Source organism: Oryza brachyantha, chromosome 1 (assembly GCF_000231095.2).
Source record: "Oryza brachyantha chromosome 1, ObraRS2, whole genome shotgun sequence".
NCBI classification, from domain to species: Eukaryota; Viridiplantae; Streptophyta; class Magnoliopsida; order Poales; family Poaceae; genus Oryza; species Oryza brachyantha.
In genome coordinates this window covers 20,573,965-20,593,548 of record NC_023163.2, presented here as the reverse complement: position 1 = coordinate 20,593,548, position 19,584 = coordinate 20,573,965, and the positions used below count along the sequence as shown (strand labels likewise).

Sequence of the window (19,584 nt, the reverse complement as noted above, 5' to 3'; positions counted from 1 at the left end):
GGAGGAGGAAGCGGGTGAGTGGAGACGGTGCGGTGCGCGCCGTGGGATTTTCCTTTTTCCCTTTTGGCTCCCTCCACCGGTCACCGTCCGAGTCAGCGCCGGGCGTGGCACCACCAAACGCGCACGCCAATGACGGGTGGGGCACGAGCGCGCGCGGGACCCGGTGATCGGCTGGGGCCGCGCGAACCAACCGCGTGTTTGTCTCGCAGGGAGGCGATGCGTCCCGCGGGAAACCGCGTGTGGGGGTGGGGGAGGCGCGCGCGGGCGCGGCCGTGCGTGCGTGGTTGGTTTCGGTTCGGGCCTTCGGGGGAAGGGGGATCGCTTGCGGTTGCGGGGTGAGGTGGAGCCGCGGGGGAGGTGATTTTTTTCTCTTTTTTTTTGGTGGAAACGGGGAACGGCTCGGCACGGAGAAGGGGTAGGGGGGAGCGGGCCCCCGCGGCGCACGGGAGAATCCAGGGGGAGATGCTGCAAACGCGCGCTTTTCTGCGGTTGCGTCGTCCTCTCGGTAGTCCACCTGCTGCTGCTCGTCGCTCGCGTCGCCGTAACGCGGTTTCTGGAAGGCCGTTTCGTAGCGGCGGCGTCCTAACCGCTGAGATTTGTTAATTTGTTGTTGCTTCGAGAGAGAGCCAACAATCGAGTGAGCTGCTTGGCCAGTAGTACTACGAATGGTGTCGCTCCCGGTTATCCATCTCCAAGTTGGTACTAAGGCCTGGCTTAGCTTAGTTCCTAATTTTTTTTTCCAAAAACATCACATTAAATTTTTGGACACCTAAATAAAGCATTAAATATAGATGAACCAAAAAACTAATTGCACAGTTATGGAAGAAATCTTGAGACGAATCTTTTGAGCCTAATTAGTCCATGATTAATCATAAGTGCTACAGTAACCAACATGTGTTAATGATGGATTAATTATGCTCAAAAGATTCATCTCGCGGTTTCTAGGCTAGCCGTGAAATTCATTTTTTTCATTCGTGTCCGAAAATCCCTTCCGACATCCGGTCAAACATTTAACGTGACACTTTTTCAAAAAAATTTCTCAATCTAAACACCGCCTAACGTTTACATGTATACCTTTTATGAGGTAGATTTAAAAGATTTGCTTAAAAATTATTTCTCCTATAGGACAATGCCACACTACAATTCCAGAGTCACAGAGTCCATCTTATGTTGGGTAAGGTTTTATTCTGCGGTTTTTAATAGTACCATATATTAAGCGGGTGAATGAAACAAGTTCTATCAATAAAAAAGTTCACTTCACAATTTCATATGCTAACCTATTACTTAAATATTACATCCAAGTGATCCATAGAAATTGATTAAATTTATAGAGCTGAAATGGATTGCTCTCAATGAAAATTTCAATTTAGTTTCATGATCTAAGTAACTGTTTACATCAGGTTTTATTCCCATAAAACCCAACTTTCTATCTCATCATAGATTTCATGTCACATCATTGTTTTTATCAATGTGATATGTCATTTAGTGAGATTGAAACCACGCTTACAATGCAATGAATGTGTTCTTTTTAGTGCGCCTATGTGAAATCGTCTATTAAGTTTCCAAAAGTTTTATTCAAATTTCTATTAAATCTCGACGGTTAAAATCTGGACTTAGTCGAAATATTTTTTTTCAATTACCTTGATAATTTGTAGACCTTCACGGTGAACATGGTGTCTTATTTCAAAGTTTGTTTTTCAATATCACTATGCTTTAAAATATAACCATTTATATATTATTGAGTAGAGATTAAGGTTAATAAGAAACATATTTAGTATGGTTTAGTAAGAATGGTGTAAGAATATGTAGGATAAAATGAGAAAAGTTTATATGTGAAATGATCGACGTGATAAATAGTATCGTGGATAATGGTATAAATGACTATATTACGAAACAACAGAAACAAATAAAATTTTAAAAACCCTTATATTTTGAGGTAAATGGAGTATAGCCAATATATATCGAAGATTTTTGTTACATACATCCTTACTAGGGAGGATGGAGAAGAAGTAGCGTACGTGAAACTTGAAGCGAACGCCTCGTACTCTCGTACTCGTACATATGCTTGCTTAGGGGCTGTTTATATCTAGGGACTTTTTTAGACCCTGGTCACATTGAATGTTTGAAGTTGATTAGAAGTATTAAATATGGACTAATAATAAAACTAATTACATAAATAAAGGTTATTTTATTAGACAAATTTTTTAAGCCTAATTAATCCACCATTAGCAAATGTTTACTGTAGCATCATATTCGTTAATTATGGATTAATTAGACTCAATAGATTCGTTTCGTGAAATAGTTCAAAGTGTGAGATGAATTTTATTAATAGTATATATTTAATATCTCTAATTAGTATTCAAATATTCGATGTGATAAAGGCAGCCCCGAACGTCAAACGAGTCTGGACCTCGGGGAAATTTGCCACGACATTCGCACGGACAACGCGGGCGTACGTGGCTGCGACCGCGAGATCACCGACCGGACCGCAACCCGCGGCGCCGCGTGGTGCTGAGGGAGCAAGGGGCCAGCACGAACGAAGTTGTCCGGCAACGTCCGTAGCCGTGCATATACGCAGCAGACAAAAAAAATACACGAACGTACTTGCGAGGCTTTTTCAACTCGTCGGTACGCCATCGTGCTTGACACGGTGAGACGGACCGGTCGGCTGAATGGGTGGTTGCAGAATTACACCCAGAAGCTTCCACCAGAGAGTCGTCAACCACTCTGTCTTCTTGTTGTACTACTTGCTTCGAATACAACGACAACGAGCATCGGAACATTTTCAAGGGAGTAGTGGGTCGACCCCGACCCAAGTGGCCAAGTGAAGAAACCTAACCGTGAGACTGAGAGCATGGAAGCACAGACGACATTTGTCTGCTCCCCAGGAAAAATTCATATGGGTCGGTCTTACAAATTTCCTATGAAAAATCCTTGTTCCAAAGGAGTCATAGAAAATAAAGCAAAGGGGAAAAAAATCCTCATTCAACCCTTTACGCACATTACTATGATAGGCACCCATATTTCAAAGCATATTATACATTTAATATTTTCTAAATTCATGCTTTTATATACATGTCTAAAGACTATCTACATCCGACGTAGCATAGTACATAGTAGGGATCAGAGTGCCGCTCCTTCCAAGACATTTTCCCTCGTCTTTAGATTTTGCTTATACTTATAAACCAAATAAACCAAAATATAAATTTTCTATCTTAAATTTAGAGTTAATTTTAAGTTATTTTACTGTAGTTTATTTTCTAGCTTTAACTTGTAGATCGCTATGAGCACATATATATAATTTTTATTCATAAATTATTTTTCATTTGCAGATATTGGTTTGGACTTTTCTTTTCAAAATGATGACCTTGTCAACTCTACTCCAGCCGGACTTGTCCAGTGCAAAAAGGCAGTACAAATCACGCGCAGATTTTTTTTAAAAAAAAAGACAGTACGCTGTAGCCTCATATCGATAAAACAGATAATTGCATCATTGCCATCTGCAAAAGAATAAAGGACAGTTAAACATAATTTCTTTGCGCAACTGATTGACTGCTAAAGCATTAGCTCATCCAAACAATAATTTGGAGACTTCTCACCTTCATTTACAGTAAACGAATCTAACTCCCATCACCCTGAATTTGCATGATACAAAAATCGTAGGCTTCTCGCAAATTATACCCGGCAGTATCACCTAAAGCATACAATAGATTTAACGAAGCAAAAACACTAACACATGTTGGGCAACCATTCAGGTAAACTTATACTTTGCCTTGGCACATTGTATGCATCAATCACAACATATTAAACCAGCAAAGTAAAGCTTCACAGTGCCCAGTAGTCTGAACACAGCTTCACACTGCCCACTTGCCCAGTAATCTGGACAGCTTCGCTACGCCGAGAAAAATCAAAAGATGCCGGCATTACTACATGCCCACAGCCCACCTATCAAACAGTTCGATCCGCCCCTAGCATTTCATCCACAAAGGAAAATAATGGCCACTACTTTAATAGTACTCAGATGAATACGAGGAAGCGCCATTATCTTCATCAGCATTAAACATCCACTGGAAATTTAGGGATACGGCATAGTACGCCTAAGGCCTCTTCTTGCCAATCTTAGTCGCTGTACTCAGATGAATACGAGGAAGCGCCATTATCTTCATCAGCATTCGCCTCTGCACCATCACCACCATCTTCACCATCATCACCTATATCATCATCGTCGTCCATCTCAGCGTCAACATCATCAACCGCATGGTCCACATCATCTTCCTCCCCGTCATCATCACCTTCAGCATCTTCATCCTCCTCTTCGCTTTCATCATCTATCATGCCATGGGGCCTGGAGCCACTAGAATAGCCTCTAGAAAAATTTGGAACCTGCTCATCATATTCCTCGTCCATGGGTTGGCTGTTTTCCTCATTATCTTCTGATTGATCTAACTGAGATCCAGAACTGTTCTCATCACCTTCAATGTACGGCCTTCTGTTCTCCAAGCCCCACTCATCAGCACCTGAGCTCCTTGGAGACTCCTCAACAGTGGCAGGTTTTGCATTGCTAAGCATGCTAAAGCTCCCCAACAGATTTTCCTTGGGAATCGATCTGCCTCTGCCCTCAGATGGTTGCCGTGGCCTAACAGTTCGGCGTCCTCGCCTGCGACCACGAGTAGTACGCCCTCGACGAGCGTTCTTCCTTGAGGATTCATTTTCATCCTTAAATCCGATCCTAGATGAGCTACTAATACCTCTTGGGACCCTCCCACCTCGACTTCGGCCTCTGCCTCCCCTGCTACCTCCTCCTCTACTTCCTCGTCCACGACCCCGACGGCCACTACCAGCAGCCAACCTTCCATCATACAAGTCAAAACCAGTTGCTTCCAGTGGCTCTAATTCTTGTGCATTCTTAACAACTGCAAACCTTGATGGAGCCTTCTGCACAACCGAAGGAGAAAAATTACAAACTGAAAGGAAACTGATGATAGCTAACAAACAGCAAATGTGCAGATCGTACAAATAAATCATAATCTCAAACATATGGCAACATTTCATGTTCTAACTGTATAAATGCAGTAGTGCAAGAAGGTAGATCACAATGAAAAGGCAAACTACAGCATCTAGTACATGCGATTATCAAAGTACAGAAACTTCGAGGTCAAACATGAAACCTTACCATGAAATCACCACCGTCTCTCTCCATCTTTTGATTTTGTATGTATGAGACTGCTGAGTCTAGGTCTAACGTTCGTAGTGCGATTGCAGCAGTAGTGGCAGGAAGCCATGGAAGTGAAGCACCAGATCCAGACAGTCCAACATGATTCTGGGATGCAGTATCTTGTGTGTTTATGTTAAGCAACTCGTTTGTTGTTTCAAAATCTGAAGATAGGTAGTCCCGTTTTATTGCACCTTCCAGCAGTGTCAACATCTACAAGGAAGTGTAATCAGCCATGAAATTAAGGTGCAAGGTAGAGAAAATGAATGAGGTATGAAGGGTCCACAACACAGTAGCGTGTGTGAGATTAATGCATCTGTACAGATATATCGACAAACACAAGTAACACTGTCACAACATGAATCATGTAAATATACCACCCTAGTGTTAGTTTTCAGAAGGTAACAGAAAGAAGATAAAAGGCAAAGCCATCAATAAATTCCAATTCTTAAAGAAAATGGTTGACACAGCATCCTTGGGATCTGGTAGTTCAGTATTTTATTTTTAAAATCTTCAGTAAGGATGATACTCACACGGTTTAATCAACCATGAATCATGTAAATATACCACCGTAGTGTTAATTTTCAGAAGGTAACAGAAAGAAGATAAAAGGCAAAGCCATCAATAAATTCCAAATTCTTAAAGAAAATGGTTGGCGTCCTTCACAGCATCCTTGGGATCTGGTAGTTCAGCATTTTAATTTAAAATCTTCAGAAAAGGATGATATTCACACGGTTTAGTCAACCATGGTCCTGGTCTATTTGATATATAGCCATGCCTTATAAATGAAAACTAAAGTGAGACAAGTTATTTTACCAATTCAACATATGATACACTGTGTCAACAAAAAATGAATCGGTTCTCACTTATTCCTTGTTTGTCGTTGTTTAAAGCCTCAACCATGTACCTCAACTATTTGTAGCTAGAAAATGTTCAAGCTTAACAACCCATTTGCACCAAAAGGTAATAGATGTATGCAAGTCAAAAATGAAACTCGTGTAACTGAATATGAACAAATCGAGAACCTGGAATATTTCCTCCAAGGAAGCTGTAGAGTGCAACTTTACACCCCAAGATTTTCGATAACCATCAGTCCAAAATGGTTGTATTGCTTCTGGTGGAATAGAAGCCTGTAAAATAAAAATATTAACAGGTTTCCAAAAAGCCCAACTTGTAAAAAAAAAACTGAGAAGCAGGTGACAAACAAAAAACATGTTTCTTTACCTCAATGGTTGATAACTGCAATTTGAGCAATCTCATTCCTACAGGAACAGAATGATCTGCAGTTTGCATCTTCCAGTTATGATCAGTTCTTCTCTTCTCCTCGCATTGTGATGTGTGGTCAGAAAAATTGTGAATAGATTTAAAAATCATGTGGCAAGAAGAGCAGTGCCTTTCTTCAATTAAATAAATCTGATAGCAGTAGTTACAAGAATGAATCAACTCAGAGCATCTTTTCTTGCCACACTTCATGGCACAGGTCAATTTGAGATCATTGCATTCCCTCCACATCCATCTTATAAAGCCATCTGCCCTTTTTGAAATAGCAGTCTTCTCAACATCATTACGCCCAAGCTCTATTTTGAAAGAATCTGAAAATGCCATGGCACTATCAGAAGTGACACCAGAAAGACTACTGCTTGGGCTTCCAAACTCACTACGAGAACTTGCCCTTATCATTTCCATAGCTCCATTCTTTAGATACCTTCCAGCTGATTGTTCTACAACTGCACCATTTTTCCTCTTAATGGCCTCCTTAAAGGTTGATTCGATCCTTTGTAGCATTGAATGCAACTGTGCTTCCCTGCTGCCACGTGTATCAAGGGAAGCTACTAAAGAATCAAATGCCTGCATTTTCATTAGATACAATGTCCAAAGTTTAGAGAGCATAATTTACAATTCTGGCAAAAAAAAATAGTGCTCACTATCTAAAAATATGAGAATAGAGCAATCATATTTCTACTTAATGAGGTTATGATGAACTGCACAATCACTGTTATGCAAGCATGAAGAGTGGGTACTACTGGCAAAAAAATGCAGATAATCTCTAACGATATTATGTATGTCTCAAACTCAAAACTATTAATAGCTGGAAGGAAGTAAGAATACAAGAAATTCACCATTTGGTGGCAAATACCGGTATTAGGCTTATATTTCAAACAAGTAGTTGCACTTGCACAATGTGTGGTTTAAAACCAGAGGGAATTGTAGCATACAGAAAAGGATAGAAATACAAATTAACAATCAAACAAACTTGCAGCTTCAAGAACATCTAAAATGAAAATGACATCTTATTCTTATTGTAATATATATTTGTAAGATATGGAAAATATAATTTCATGGAAGTAATTTTAGGGACAAGTCTACATGTACCATTTCAGTGTGTCCAATGCAAATAAATATTCATGATTCACAAAGGTTGACTGCACATAAGCGAAAAATTGACACTTTTTACACGAGAGAGATAGTAGTAATCAAGTTGAATTAAATGGTATCGAAAGAAAAACGGTTACCTCCTCTGAGTCAAGAACCCTCCAGTATCCATCTCTGGATTCGAAAAAAATTCGTCCTGAACCAGGGTCATTTGGTGATGCAGAAGTTGAACACTGCCAATATCGGTTTCGTCTCCGATCCTGTCCTAGGGGCAGTGACCTATAAACAAAGAGCTGCTCTGCTCTATGACCAATGTACGATCTCAACTGAGAGCGTGTTTTATCAGCATAAGCATACTGCTGAACCGACAAAGTATCTGCTGTTGCAGTTATGTCCTGCCCTGAACCATTCCTCTCATAAGATGTGTTAACAGCATTGCTGTTATGGTCAATTATCTCATTATTATTATTCACAACCCCAGCATTTCCATCATTATCTTTATCAACATTACGACATGGAGTTGTAGTACTCTCAGTACCATTTTCTTGATTTACATCAGCCTTCAAATTCATGTTGGAATTATATTGCACTCTGCTGGCAAACTCTTCCTTGGTACGTCTCTTATCATGTTGTGCCTCTGCCCACATTTGCTTTTTTAAGGCATTTGCTGATTCCAAGCGTTCCTGAAAGACTCATGATCAAGTGTTATCAAAAAGAAAAACAACAAGATTGAGGGATATTTTATGTAAGATCATTACCTCAAGCACAGCTCGAATAGAGTTCCCTTCATTGGCAATGCCAACAAGTGCGACCAGTGCATTGAGCCGTTCTTCGACACTAAGGTCACAGTAGTCACCTTCTGCTAATCCCTGGACCCAAGATTCACCTTGGTTGCTTTCATCAATCTCCTGATCTTCAGCATCACTAGGAGCTATTTCATGATAATCTGACGTCTCTCTGGCAGGTGAATCACTAGATGTATCTAAAGAAGGATTGGGATCTACTTTTCCAGATTTAGTAAAAGCACTTGGTTGGGTTAATGTACCCACTCTTTCTTCTACCCTCTGTGTGCTATTTACTGCAGTCATAATTGGTACTCCATCCTGTTCTTTAACACCAATTAGGGGATCCTTGCCATCTCCCACATCAATATTCACATCATCACCATCAGGATCATCATCAGCATCATCACATTCAGAATCTTCATCCCTCTCAGCATCATCAGCCTCCTTTTCAGCATCAGAGTCAGAAAGCACATTATGAAAAGCCCTAATCTTTTCTCGTGCTGATGACAGCACAATCTCAGAATCAGCTGGATCTTTTCTATAAGGGGACTTGACGCAGTATGTTGAAGGAGCAGTTCGCTCAAAAAGTTTTGTATCCCTTGACAAGGCAGCAGATATAGACGCCTCAGGTGTCTTGCTCGTTGTGAGGTCTCTCAATCCAGATTCCTAAACAGAAAAAACAGTTAATTCACTCAACTCGAGAACAAAACAAGAAAATTACAAAACAAAATGGAGCTAGCGGAGACATACCTGGATTCTTTCTGCAACTTCTAATATTGTGAGACCTTTACTTCCTTCAAGGGATAACACATGGAAAGCAGCAAATTTTACGGTTCCAGGAGTAAGACGGTGCCGAGATCTACGGCGATTGGTGTAGCCTCTTTCTTTCATCAAAGCAGCAGCATTCACAGCCGCTGAACCATTTCGGAGCGTGGATATGACGATCTTACCATCATGACCCTGCATCAAAATTTGTACTGATGTTATCAAAACTCTTCATGATGTTTTTGGTTATGAACAGATAAAAATAGGTTTTGAGAAGGCTAATCATCTCCTAGAATCTCTGACTTGATTTGCAGGCCAAGTCAGGCAAGAGAATACTAGATGTTGAGTTGTCCACTAGCTTGGACTGGGTAGGCTATTTGCTGCCTGGTAGCTGTGGCTATTATCAGGCAATCAAGGCTCAAGGGATGGAAGAGGCCACTGGGGTCTTGCTTCGTGAGATATTGAAGAGGGAGTCAGGGCACGTGCACGATAGCGAGGAATGATGTTGCCTTTGCAAGTTCATAGCCTGGCCCTGATTCTGCATTTCTGCTCCTCCAATACTATTTGACAGTCCCCAGCACTCCCATCCACCAGCGGAAGATGTCAATTTCCTAGATACTAGTTAGTTTTATAGCCCCTGTTTGTGTCAAGTAATTAGACATAATATTATCGGAATGAACCATCTTTTTTAAATCTTAGAGAAAATGGTCATCACCAGTGCAACTATGACTATTCTTGTCTAAAATCCAGACGTTGGAAACTCCATTAAGAACGCATGCATGAATCCATCAGAGAAAAAACTGATAGGAGGATCTTCAGGCAGAGACTAGAACTGAGGTCTGATCCGGAATTTTGGAGCATGCCAGACAGAAAGGGCATACTAATTGTTTTTCCCAAGAATTTGACAATAAAAACGCCAACTTTAGTTACTTATTTGAAAGAAAATTCTAAACTTACCATTATTTGATCGGTATCACTTGTCGCCTTACATTCAGTACTAAATTTCAAGAATCACACTATAAAATAGGATGTGACCTTAGTATTCCTGGCTGTATCCAGGCAGCCCTTTTGAATATCAGAAAATTGAGCATTACAGAGTACTAGATGGAGAATTCACACGATATTTTTGGATCACTGAGATAAAACGAATATCATGACAATTTTCAAGATGGAATTATCTTACAGAGTGAAAGACATGTATAGTATGAGTTAGTGCCGTACCTCATTGTCATCTCGAGAATAAACATCTTCAGCGTCCCTTTTCTTTAACTGAGGCCCCAAACCAGCAGATAAAGCCAATTGTCGTAATATTTCAGGCCAAGTAAGAACATTCAGGTGGCGTTGCCAGCTTCGTATATTGAACCCCCAAGCATATGCCTACAAAAAGATACCGAAGCTTTCAAGTACAGTAGCATACAGAGCAAAAAGAACTTAAAAGACAAAAAGCTTGAGGTTTGAAACAAAAGACACATGCATGCGCACCCCTTCAACAATTTGTGGATGACCACCTCCTGGATTCACCCCCAATGCAACTGATGGAGTTCGGGAGACATCTTCAATGTCCTTTATGATGGATTTCAGCAGAGCAATGTGCAGTTCCCCCAAAAACCTTGAATCCTAGCAAACAGATGTGAAGATCAATCAGAATAAGCATAATTAACTGCTATAATTCAACATTAGCAGTCCAAGATAGTATGTTTAAAGACTAAAAAGCCTAAATCACCAAACAGATTCAAAATTTCAACAAAAGCAGTATATCACACAAATATATTACTTGTTTTTACCATTATGACAATAGTACATGCCAAACTATTACATATTCCTCCCCCAAATTAAAAAAAAAAAAACTTACGTAATCATGGAGAGACTGAATAAACTCATCAAGTGTAACTGAAGAAAGCCCAAGAAAATCAGCAAAAGTAATAGAGAATTTCCACACCTGCAATGCAGTTAGTATTTAGCAACAGTTTGTCAGTTTCCCTAACTAACATTGGCATATACAATAGAATGGAATTATGCAACTAAGAATCAGATGTAGCATTTACCATCTGTAAAGATGTGGTGAGCTATAAATATAGAGCATCATTAAGATCTATTACCAAATTTTGTGCATAAAATGATACTTTACATTTTTAATTAGCACTAGCAAACCATAAGGAAATGTCTCTAGTGACATCAGAACAATGTCGTAAACAAGAGAAAACCAATAAGGTCATAAAAGACTAGTCTATTGTTTTATAAGAAGGATCGCTGCAATGTGCCATCTGTATATGAAGCAAACACTTCTACTATATATTCATATAGACCTGATGATAATGTATTAAAAGGTCTACTTATTTGTCAATCTGCATGGATAGAATATGAGTCTCTTTTACAAGCAAAATAGTTACAATTACCATTTCAAGCAAAGAAAAGCAGTGATCTCCTTTTTTGTACTTTAACATCTGAGGAATAATATAATGTGCAAATCAACGTTATGCATTCTTGTGGTACCACTAGGAGGCCTCACAAGTTTTAAGATATCAGATCTCTATTACTGAAACTAAAGGTATACTACATGAAAGGAATACATCATAGCTTTTAGGTTTACCATCAAAAGATTTCCAACATTATCCTCAGATACTGTCCAAGGCTTTATCGAAAATGGCACCTTCAGTCTCACCACTTCAGGGGGAAATGGACTCAACATGCCTAGATGAAGGGAACAATCAATCAATAATCACATAATACCACATTATTTGGTTAAACTTCAGAAACCATGTACGAATTTGGAATTACATGAAATTCTATTATCGAAACTGTTTGTAATAGAAAAGTTTCGCTACCAAGCAAATAATAGGCAAAAGTAGAAATGGATGTTCCTTCAGTCACTACTAGCTTGCATCATTTGATTTGAAGCAGTACACTACTTTAAATGTGCGTGCATTGACCCTAGGAAGTGTACACAACAATTTCCATCTTCGGATATTTAACCAAGTCTACAGATCTGATCCATAAAGAAGAGTATATATATAGATAAAGACTAAAGTACTGTTATTTTTTTTACTCTAGCAATATACATTCTATTAGGGATGCACAAGAACTGAAACAACTCTCACAAAGCCATTGGCAGTGAACATTTACTTCTGGCACAATGTAGTACTAAAAAAGTCTAACTTGGCCAAAAATTCAAAATACCTCTAAATGAATCAAGCTGCTGCAGCGTGTCACTGTCAAGATAAAGCATGGATGGCAACCCTTTGCTTTGTGCTGCCAATTCCATTAGTTCCAAACGCTCATCTTCCACAAGTTCCATGTATTCCCGTGCAATTCTGCGTGCTGTGGCTCTTTCGTTGGCAGCCTTTTGCCTTGCAGCCTCTTTCTCCTTCCGGAGCTCCTCCTTTTGCCTCTGCTTCTCTGCCTGCACCACAGGTAGACATAACATATATTACTAAACAATGGTACTAATACAGATGCTACACTGCATTGCAGTTTACATAATATGAACTTGAAAACTAACTCGTCTAGACTGTTTCTGCATAAACTTCTCCATACGCTCATGTTCACGCCTTTGCTCTCTTTGGAACCTCTCTTGTTCTCTCTGCCTCTCACGCAGCAATCTCTCTTCTTCTTTTCTTCTTTCACGATCATGTCTCTCCATCTCCTTGCGCATCTGTTCCTCTCTCTGCCGGCATGAAACTGTAAATGACTTCTGATCTAAACATACGAATCAAATGATCTAAAGCAATAATAGCAAGACATACCTTTCTCTTCATCATGTCCTGTTTTTCAAGCTCCTTTCTAATTCGTTTTTCATGAGCTTCAACTTCCTTTGCAATTTTTGCTTCCTCGTTGTGCTGCAGCAGATGGCAAATAAATTCAATATGTCTATAACTAATATGTATGGATATGAAGAAATATGAAAATATGACTATATGGGGTCAGAGGGAGATCATACTTTTCGCTTTCTATCCACTCGAGAACCATCTTCGTCATGATAGGCTCTTCTTTCAGATGGTAGAAGTGAGTTTTCAAATCCAGCAACCTGAGAAATACCATACTGGCCTTCAACTGGAACAGAATTAAGGTTGCTATTAGACTGAATCATCTCATAATCTGTTGGTACAGCTGGAAGCACCTCAGGCCTGCCTGATTGAGGTAAAAGGCCAGAACCAGATATTTGACCTTGGAAAGGATAACCAAGTGCTGCCTCCTCAGATCCATGAAGAAGCTGAGATCCTGGGGTGTGTGATGACATCCTCGAATTCGATGCTTCAACAGGAGTGTCATAATAACGAGATCTGCTTGATCCCTCATACCTATCACTTGGCTGCTCAGGAAGAAATTGATACTCATGGACTGCCCGTGATCCAGCATGAGGGTGAACCGGTGGATTACCAACCATTAACTTTCTCTTCCCACCAATCGAATTTGGAACAAATGGGTGTTCCACACTGGGGAAGAAAGCTGAGGCCTAAGGGGAAAAGAGGAACAACGAAATATTAAAATAGGCTTGAACAAATCTAAGGGAAAATTCAGAACTTGCAAGAAAACAATGATACAAAGAGTACATTCAATCTCAATTTTCAAATATAGATCTATTCAGAGATTATCAAAATTATAAAGATAGTAGCATGGAGGATTGTCAAGAAGAGTATATTTATAAAATGGCCAAATATAAATAAGGACAAAGTTCAATAGACAGCTAGCACTTCCATTAAAACAGTCACTCAAACCACGAAATGACAAAGTACACAGGTATGGCCAGATGAGCACAGCAAATGTGTGCACGCAAACATGGTGCTATTTCCCTTTTCGTAAGGTGAATACATGACGTTAACAAGACCAGTAAACAATGAATGATAAATGTTCCACGCGCAATATGCGTTGGCACCAACTCACACGTAATGGCCTTACAACACACCTTTGTTCAATGCAATGTTACTGTTTACATCTAGTCAAGAGCAGGGGATGGGGACAGGGCAGCCGCAGAAACCACGCAGGGCCCCCAAAATTTGGGCCTCCAGCCCATGCACGAAAACCAGTGTCTAGTTCCTTTGGGCTGCTGCCACAACTCATAAGGACTACAGCATAGCCTACGCGCTCACAGTACAAGCAAGACCCAATCTGCCAAAGTCCCAAAGATAGGTGCCAACCTAGTAGGCTAGTAGCCTTCTCATTCCTTCCACCCCTCTTTATCACAAAACAAATGACTAAAGCAGGAGAGCCAAAACTTAAAAGAGATTTCCAACTAACCTGTCTACGATAGAACAATTATTTCAATTTGCAATGACACTATCGGAACCCCACACGTTGTTGCATACATGGTATGTCCTCCCGATTATTCTTCTTTGATTACCTATTAAAATAACAATACAACACGGCACTGTCACTAATACATGGCGTTTTGGATAACCAAATGAACTATCTTTTGCCTAAAACTGTTTGTCCTAACGACAAATATTGCATCGGGAGTATTCTCCAAGTATTTTTCTTTTCTTCCTTTTTAGGGGGGAGGGGGGGGGGGTATTCTCAAGTAGCATGTTACAGTTAATAGTTTCCCCAAAAGATTTTTTGATTATGAGTAACTTCTGTTTCTATGCATTTCGATTTTGCCAGTTGTAATGGAAGGTAATTGTATCTATTTTTTCTTTGAATAAAAGGCATCCATTCTTATCTCACTTAGGACCTCAGAAATGTTACAACTCGCCCTCAATGAGGGTGAAGCCATGAAATGGAGGGTTACACGCAAACTGGGTAAGGTGGTTCATCATATGATCAAATCCCAAAAACATTCTTATCATTTGTTACATCCAAATCCATCATCTACTCTGGGATGATTGGGTAAGCGGTGTAGAAGTGATGACTTAGATGGCCTCAATTGAATGGGGCATAGAGTTCTCCACTTGGGACTAACTGGTCAGTACAGTGGACTCGTCAACATTCATTGCCACATATACTTGTACATCAAATGAGCCAGCAATGTAATAAAGATCGCATCATCAATTCACTGCCATGACATCTTAAAACTGAAGCAATGCTACCCCAGAAGGTGAGCACACAAGACCAGAGCCAGTTTATTCAATGGAAAAACACAACACACTTCTATAAGTCACAAAAATTTGGAAATTTCCTAAAGATATACCTTTAAGAGATTTGAATCATGCCTAGAATATATCTTTGTATCATAAGATCGCACAGGCTGCTTTGGTTGCTCTGGAACTGTTCATAATACATAAGGAAATGAATGTCAGCAAATAAAACTATGTTAAAAAAGGTTATTATGTAAATGCTATGAAGATAATCTACACAAATACTTTTATTTCACCAAATAGATAAGCTCGGGAATACAACATTTAGACATATGCCATGTTCATCTACTGTTTCCTAGTATAGCAGTAGAGGGTGAGAATTGAGTGTAAAACCCTCTCTAAGCACCATCTTGCAAAAACACACTGGACATTGATACCTTTGTACAAATGCCCCCCTGCGCTTGATGCAACCCTTGCCACTCTTGTATACGCTATCCTGGCCACACACCAGCACTAAGCCTTTCAGGCTCTCACTACCTCATCTATGAGACTTCATTACTTCAAACTACCCTCACACATCCCCTCTCCCTCCCAGTCCTTCCCTACCTGCTCGTGACCAACCTTACCATGGTGCAACACAATGCAGAGGAAAAAATGTGGAACACTCACACAACATAAAGTAAAAGCAAATAGCTAGAACATAGAAAGCAAGGTAAGTCATGACTAGGTACTATAAGAAAGAGCAGAAAAAAATGTTTCTTTTCATGTAAGTAGTTATCAGGAGGTTGTGCAACGATGGTAATAAAGAAGTATAGCAATGCACAGGGAAGATGATAAAATAAAAGAACAACTGATAACAGTGAGTTAGGGTGGAGTGTATAATCAGGAATAGTCAGGGTTTGCAAAACCGCAATAATAGCTCGAGCCACCAGGGCTCGATTTCAGTAAGCCGCGGTACGGTTTGTAAATTTTTGCAAGATATCAAAATTAAGATAAATTGGTAAAAAATCCAAAAAAAAAATCGTGGTTATATATTGCGCGGTTTTCACACCCAAACTGTGATTATCGATATTGCGAAAACCGCGCGATTATCACCACATATCACGCGGTTTTGCCTTCAAAACCGTGGCGGCTGACTTCAATTTTTTTGGATTTAAATTTACACAGTTTTGCACAATAATTGGCAGTTTTCGCCAAAACGCCGGGGTATGGTTTCAGTCTATAAAACGGTTTTTGCCAACCCTGGGTATAGTACAGCTGTATATATATTATACTGTTCAGAAAATGCTAAAAGGAGCCATCAGGTTCACTTTAAAGGTCCAGAATTTACCACATTAACTGAGGGCAAAGAGAAGGATATATGCCGTTGATCATGGTGCTCCCATGCTATAATGGTTACAGATGTATGAACTTAAGTGTAGCTCTCCAAAATTTCACATGGATTTCAGCTAGTTTTATTAAGCAGCATGGTAGTTTTTCAGTTTATTTGTAAATGCCTGCAATAGGTCATTTCTACTTAATCACTCATCACGAATATTAGTACTTTACAACATGGTCTTGCAAATACAGCAACTTGTCAAAAGCTCAAATTCACCTTTGGTTTTGAAACATTATTTACCGATCAATCATTTTCATGCTTGCTCATACATCTCCAGTTAATTATCTTTATTAACCAGACACCCTCTTCATCCCATAACATATTATCGCAACTTCCCTACTTACAGTAACAACAAGCAACCATGTAAACTAAGGTCCTAGGACTAAAACATAAGTCCCTTTTAGTCCTATCCTGTTTGTTTGGAGGGACTAAAAGAGACTAAAATTTCATTAAATGACCAATTCAATAGTACACAGCACACACACGTAGCTATAGACCTAGAGTAGTAGAGTAGGTGTACTATAGGCTTTTAGTCCCTTTTAGCACCTTTCCTAGGGACTTATGGACATAGATAGTTTTAGTCCTTTTTAGTCCCTCCTGTTTGGTATTTTAGGGGCTAAAAGGGACTAAAGTGGAGGGACTTATGAATTAGTCCCTCAAAACAAACAGCCCCTAAACTATTTGATTTAACCAACTGTAGGAGTTCAAAATGCAAATGAATTGTGTCTTAACTGTGACTAAGTACATCACACGCATTTAAAACGGTGACTAAGAACATCACAAGCATTCAAGTGTCAACTGAGAAATCAGGGAAACTCGACACTTGCTGTTCAGCAAGCCAGTTTGAACATTATTTAGCTTAATCATAGGAACTGAACAGGGTTTTGGCATACATACCTATTGGTGCGCCGAAGGAGCCAGGAGGAAGTGGATCAAATTCAACTCCAAGCACTGGCCCATCCTCCCTCAGTGGCTCCCCAAGTTGTGACTCCACGGAATGAATCACCCGGAGCTCAGATGTTGTGAGCTGCATCGATGATACTGGTGGTGGTAGCATTACTGGCAGAGGCTCATAATACCTCCGCCCAATATCTGGCGCAGATAACCTGGGCACAGCTGAGGACCGCCCTGCACCCCTTCGCGAATGAACAGGAGGCATCGGCGGTGGCTCATCATATGGGCTGCTACCGCTGATCAGTAGCTCACCGCTTGCCAGCGGAAGTGTTGGGGGCGGCAACACTGGTGGAGGTGCCATCAATGGCCCCGCTGCAGCCTCTTCCTCCCTTCGTTGCCGTTTTGTGGGAGGCTTCCGGTCCTTGAGCCGCCGGTGGCAGAACCACATTTGCAGCTGCCTGTCCGACAAGCCTATCTTCGCGGACAGCTCCGCCCGCAGCGTCTCCGACGGGTACTGCTCCACTGCACCAAACCAAAATCACATCCCTCAACACGAAAACCTCAAATCCGGAAAACCACCCTAAAATCCTTCGAAGAAAAATCTCCAGAGCGTTCCAAAACTCATCAAAATCCACTCACCTGCATACGTCTTCTCGAGGACCTCGAGCTGGTAGGGGCTCTTCATCATCCGCTTCACGGGCTTCTCCGAAGAACCAGACGCGCCCGCGCTGCCCGCTGACACAGGACCCGCCGCGGCCCCTGCGGCGGGAGGCACCGGCGGGGACGTCGGCGCAGCCGCGGCGGCCGGGGCCTCCGCCTCCTCCGGCGCCTTCCCCGCCGCGCCGTCCCCGTCGTCCATGGCGGCGATCGGAGACCACCGCCTCCCCTCAACCCTAGATCCAATCTCCTCCTCCCGAGGCCACCGCCAAACAACAAAGTCACGGAAAAACTCCTGCCCTTTTCCTCCTCCTCTAGGGTTCGCTCGCGACAACAATGAAATGCCTCGTCCGCTAATATACACCCCAGCCCAGTAAAAGGAGAGCCGATGTGCGGTTGGATCTCCGCGCCGAACAATAATATCACCACCGATCGCAGCAGCAGCAAAAACAGCAAGCCCAATAATAATCCCAACTTGAACACCACGAACTGCGCCACGACAGCGGCAGAGGCGTCGGGGTGATGGAGATAGGGATGGGGAGGAGATTGGGGAAACAGCAGCAGCAGCAATACGGCAACAGGGAGGAGGGCTACTACTTCTTCTGCCACCACTACTCGAACTGGTGGATGATTATTCATGCGCCTCCGGGATTGGGTTCCGGTTTGGAACGCTTCCATTCTAACACAAGTCCCCCTCCCCCTGTGCTCCTATAATAAAACCAAGCGCCTTTTTCCCGTCTCCTGATCCAACTTTCTTTTTAATTTCTTTTCTTATTCCCTACGAGAGAGAGCTTATTTGTGAGGAGACGAGAAATTAAAGCACAAAAGGAGGAATATATTTGGATGGACGGAATAACTAGAGGAGTGCTTGGATTTCTTGGGGTTCGATCTTTGGGGTGGGTTTTGTTGCTTTTGACTAGAGGGCCCGAGGCCGTTTTCTGGTGGGAAATTGGCGTCGTTAGGAGGGTGACGGGTTTGTTGGTGTTTTTTTTTTTTAGGCAGGGTTTGTTGGTGTTGGTGCGCTTGCCGATGTCCCAGCTCGTTTGACGTTCGGGGCTACCTTTGTCCCGGCGCGTGCGGCATACCTGCATAAGCATATGTACGAGGTGTGCGCTTTTAAGTTTCTCGTACGCTGCTTCTCCATCCTCCCATGTTATTAACGATGTACAGTACAAAACAAGTCTGCGAAAAATATTAGATATACTCCGTTCGTTTTAAAATATAAATGTTTTTCAAATTTTAGTTTTTCGTTGTTTCATAATACTCCTTTCTGTAAAAAAAATTGTCATTTAGGATAAAATTTGGTTTGACTTCTAAAATTTTGATAACTAATCACTCCATTCGTTTTTTTATGCCGTTGACTTTTTATTTATATTTGATCATTCGTCTTATTCAAAAGTTCTGTCCAAATATACAAAATTATAAATCATACTTAAAGATACTTTAGTAATAAATCAAATCATAACATAGGCACACGAAAACAAATACATCAGTGCATTCTAAGATCAT

The 19,584-nt window shown here is 41.0% G+C and overlaps 1 protein-coding gene across 1 annotated transcript; it reads right to left on the bottom strand.

Moving 5' to 3' along the window:
* Positions 1-3,501: 3,501 nt before the first annotated feature.
* LOC102701950 (homeobox-DDT domain protein RLT2-like) lies at positions 3,502-18,897 on the bottom strand. The gene is made up of 18 exons (XM_040520732.1): positions 18,058-18,897; positions 17,422-17,940; positions 15,260-15,336; positions 13,073-13,588; positions 12,879-12,971; positions 12,635-12,799; positions 12,313-12,535; positions 11,726-11,826; positions 10,988-11,074; positions 10,618-10,752; positions 10,357-10,512; positions 9,121-9,330; positions 8,344-9,036; positions 7,726-8,268; positions 6,437-7,060; positions 6,238-6,342; positions 5,174-5,425; positions 3,502-4,935 (listed from the first exon to the last, which is right to left on the bottom strand). Exons 1-18 carry the CDS (start codon positions 18,275-18,277, stop codon positions 4,120-4,122), a joined length of 5,535 nt encoding a protein of 1,844 aa, XP_040376666.1. The 5' UTR covers positions 18,278-18,897; the 3' UTR covers positions 3,502-4,119.
* Positions 18,898-19,584: the final 687 nt, after the last annotated feature.

Excerpts from the sequence above, each read along its gene's own strand:
- LOC102701950 (XM_040520732.1), bottom strand. The coding sequence starts at position 18,277 with ATGGACGACGGGGACGGCGCGGCGGGGAAGGCGCCGGAGGAGGCGGAG. Across the intron at positions 8,269-8,343 it reads CTATTCGAGCTGTGCTTGAG|GAACGCTTGGAATCAGCAAA; the intron begins GTAATGATCTTA and ends TGAGTCTTTCAG. Across the intron at positions 4,936-5,173 it reads GAGACGGTGGTGATTTCATG|AAGGCTCCATCAAGGTTTGC; the intron begins GTAAGGTTTCAT and ends TCGGTTGTGCAG.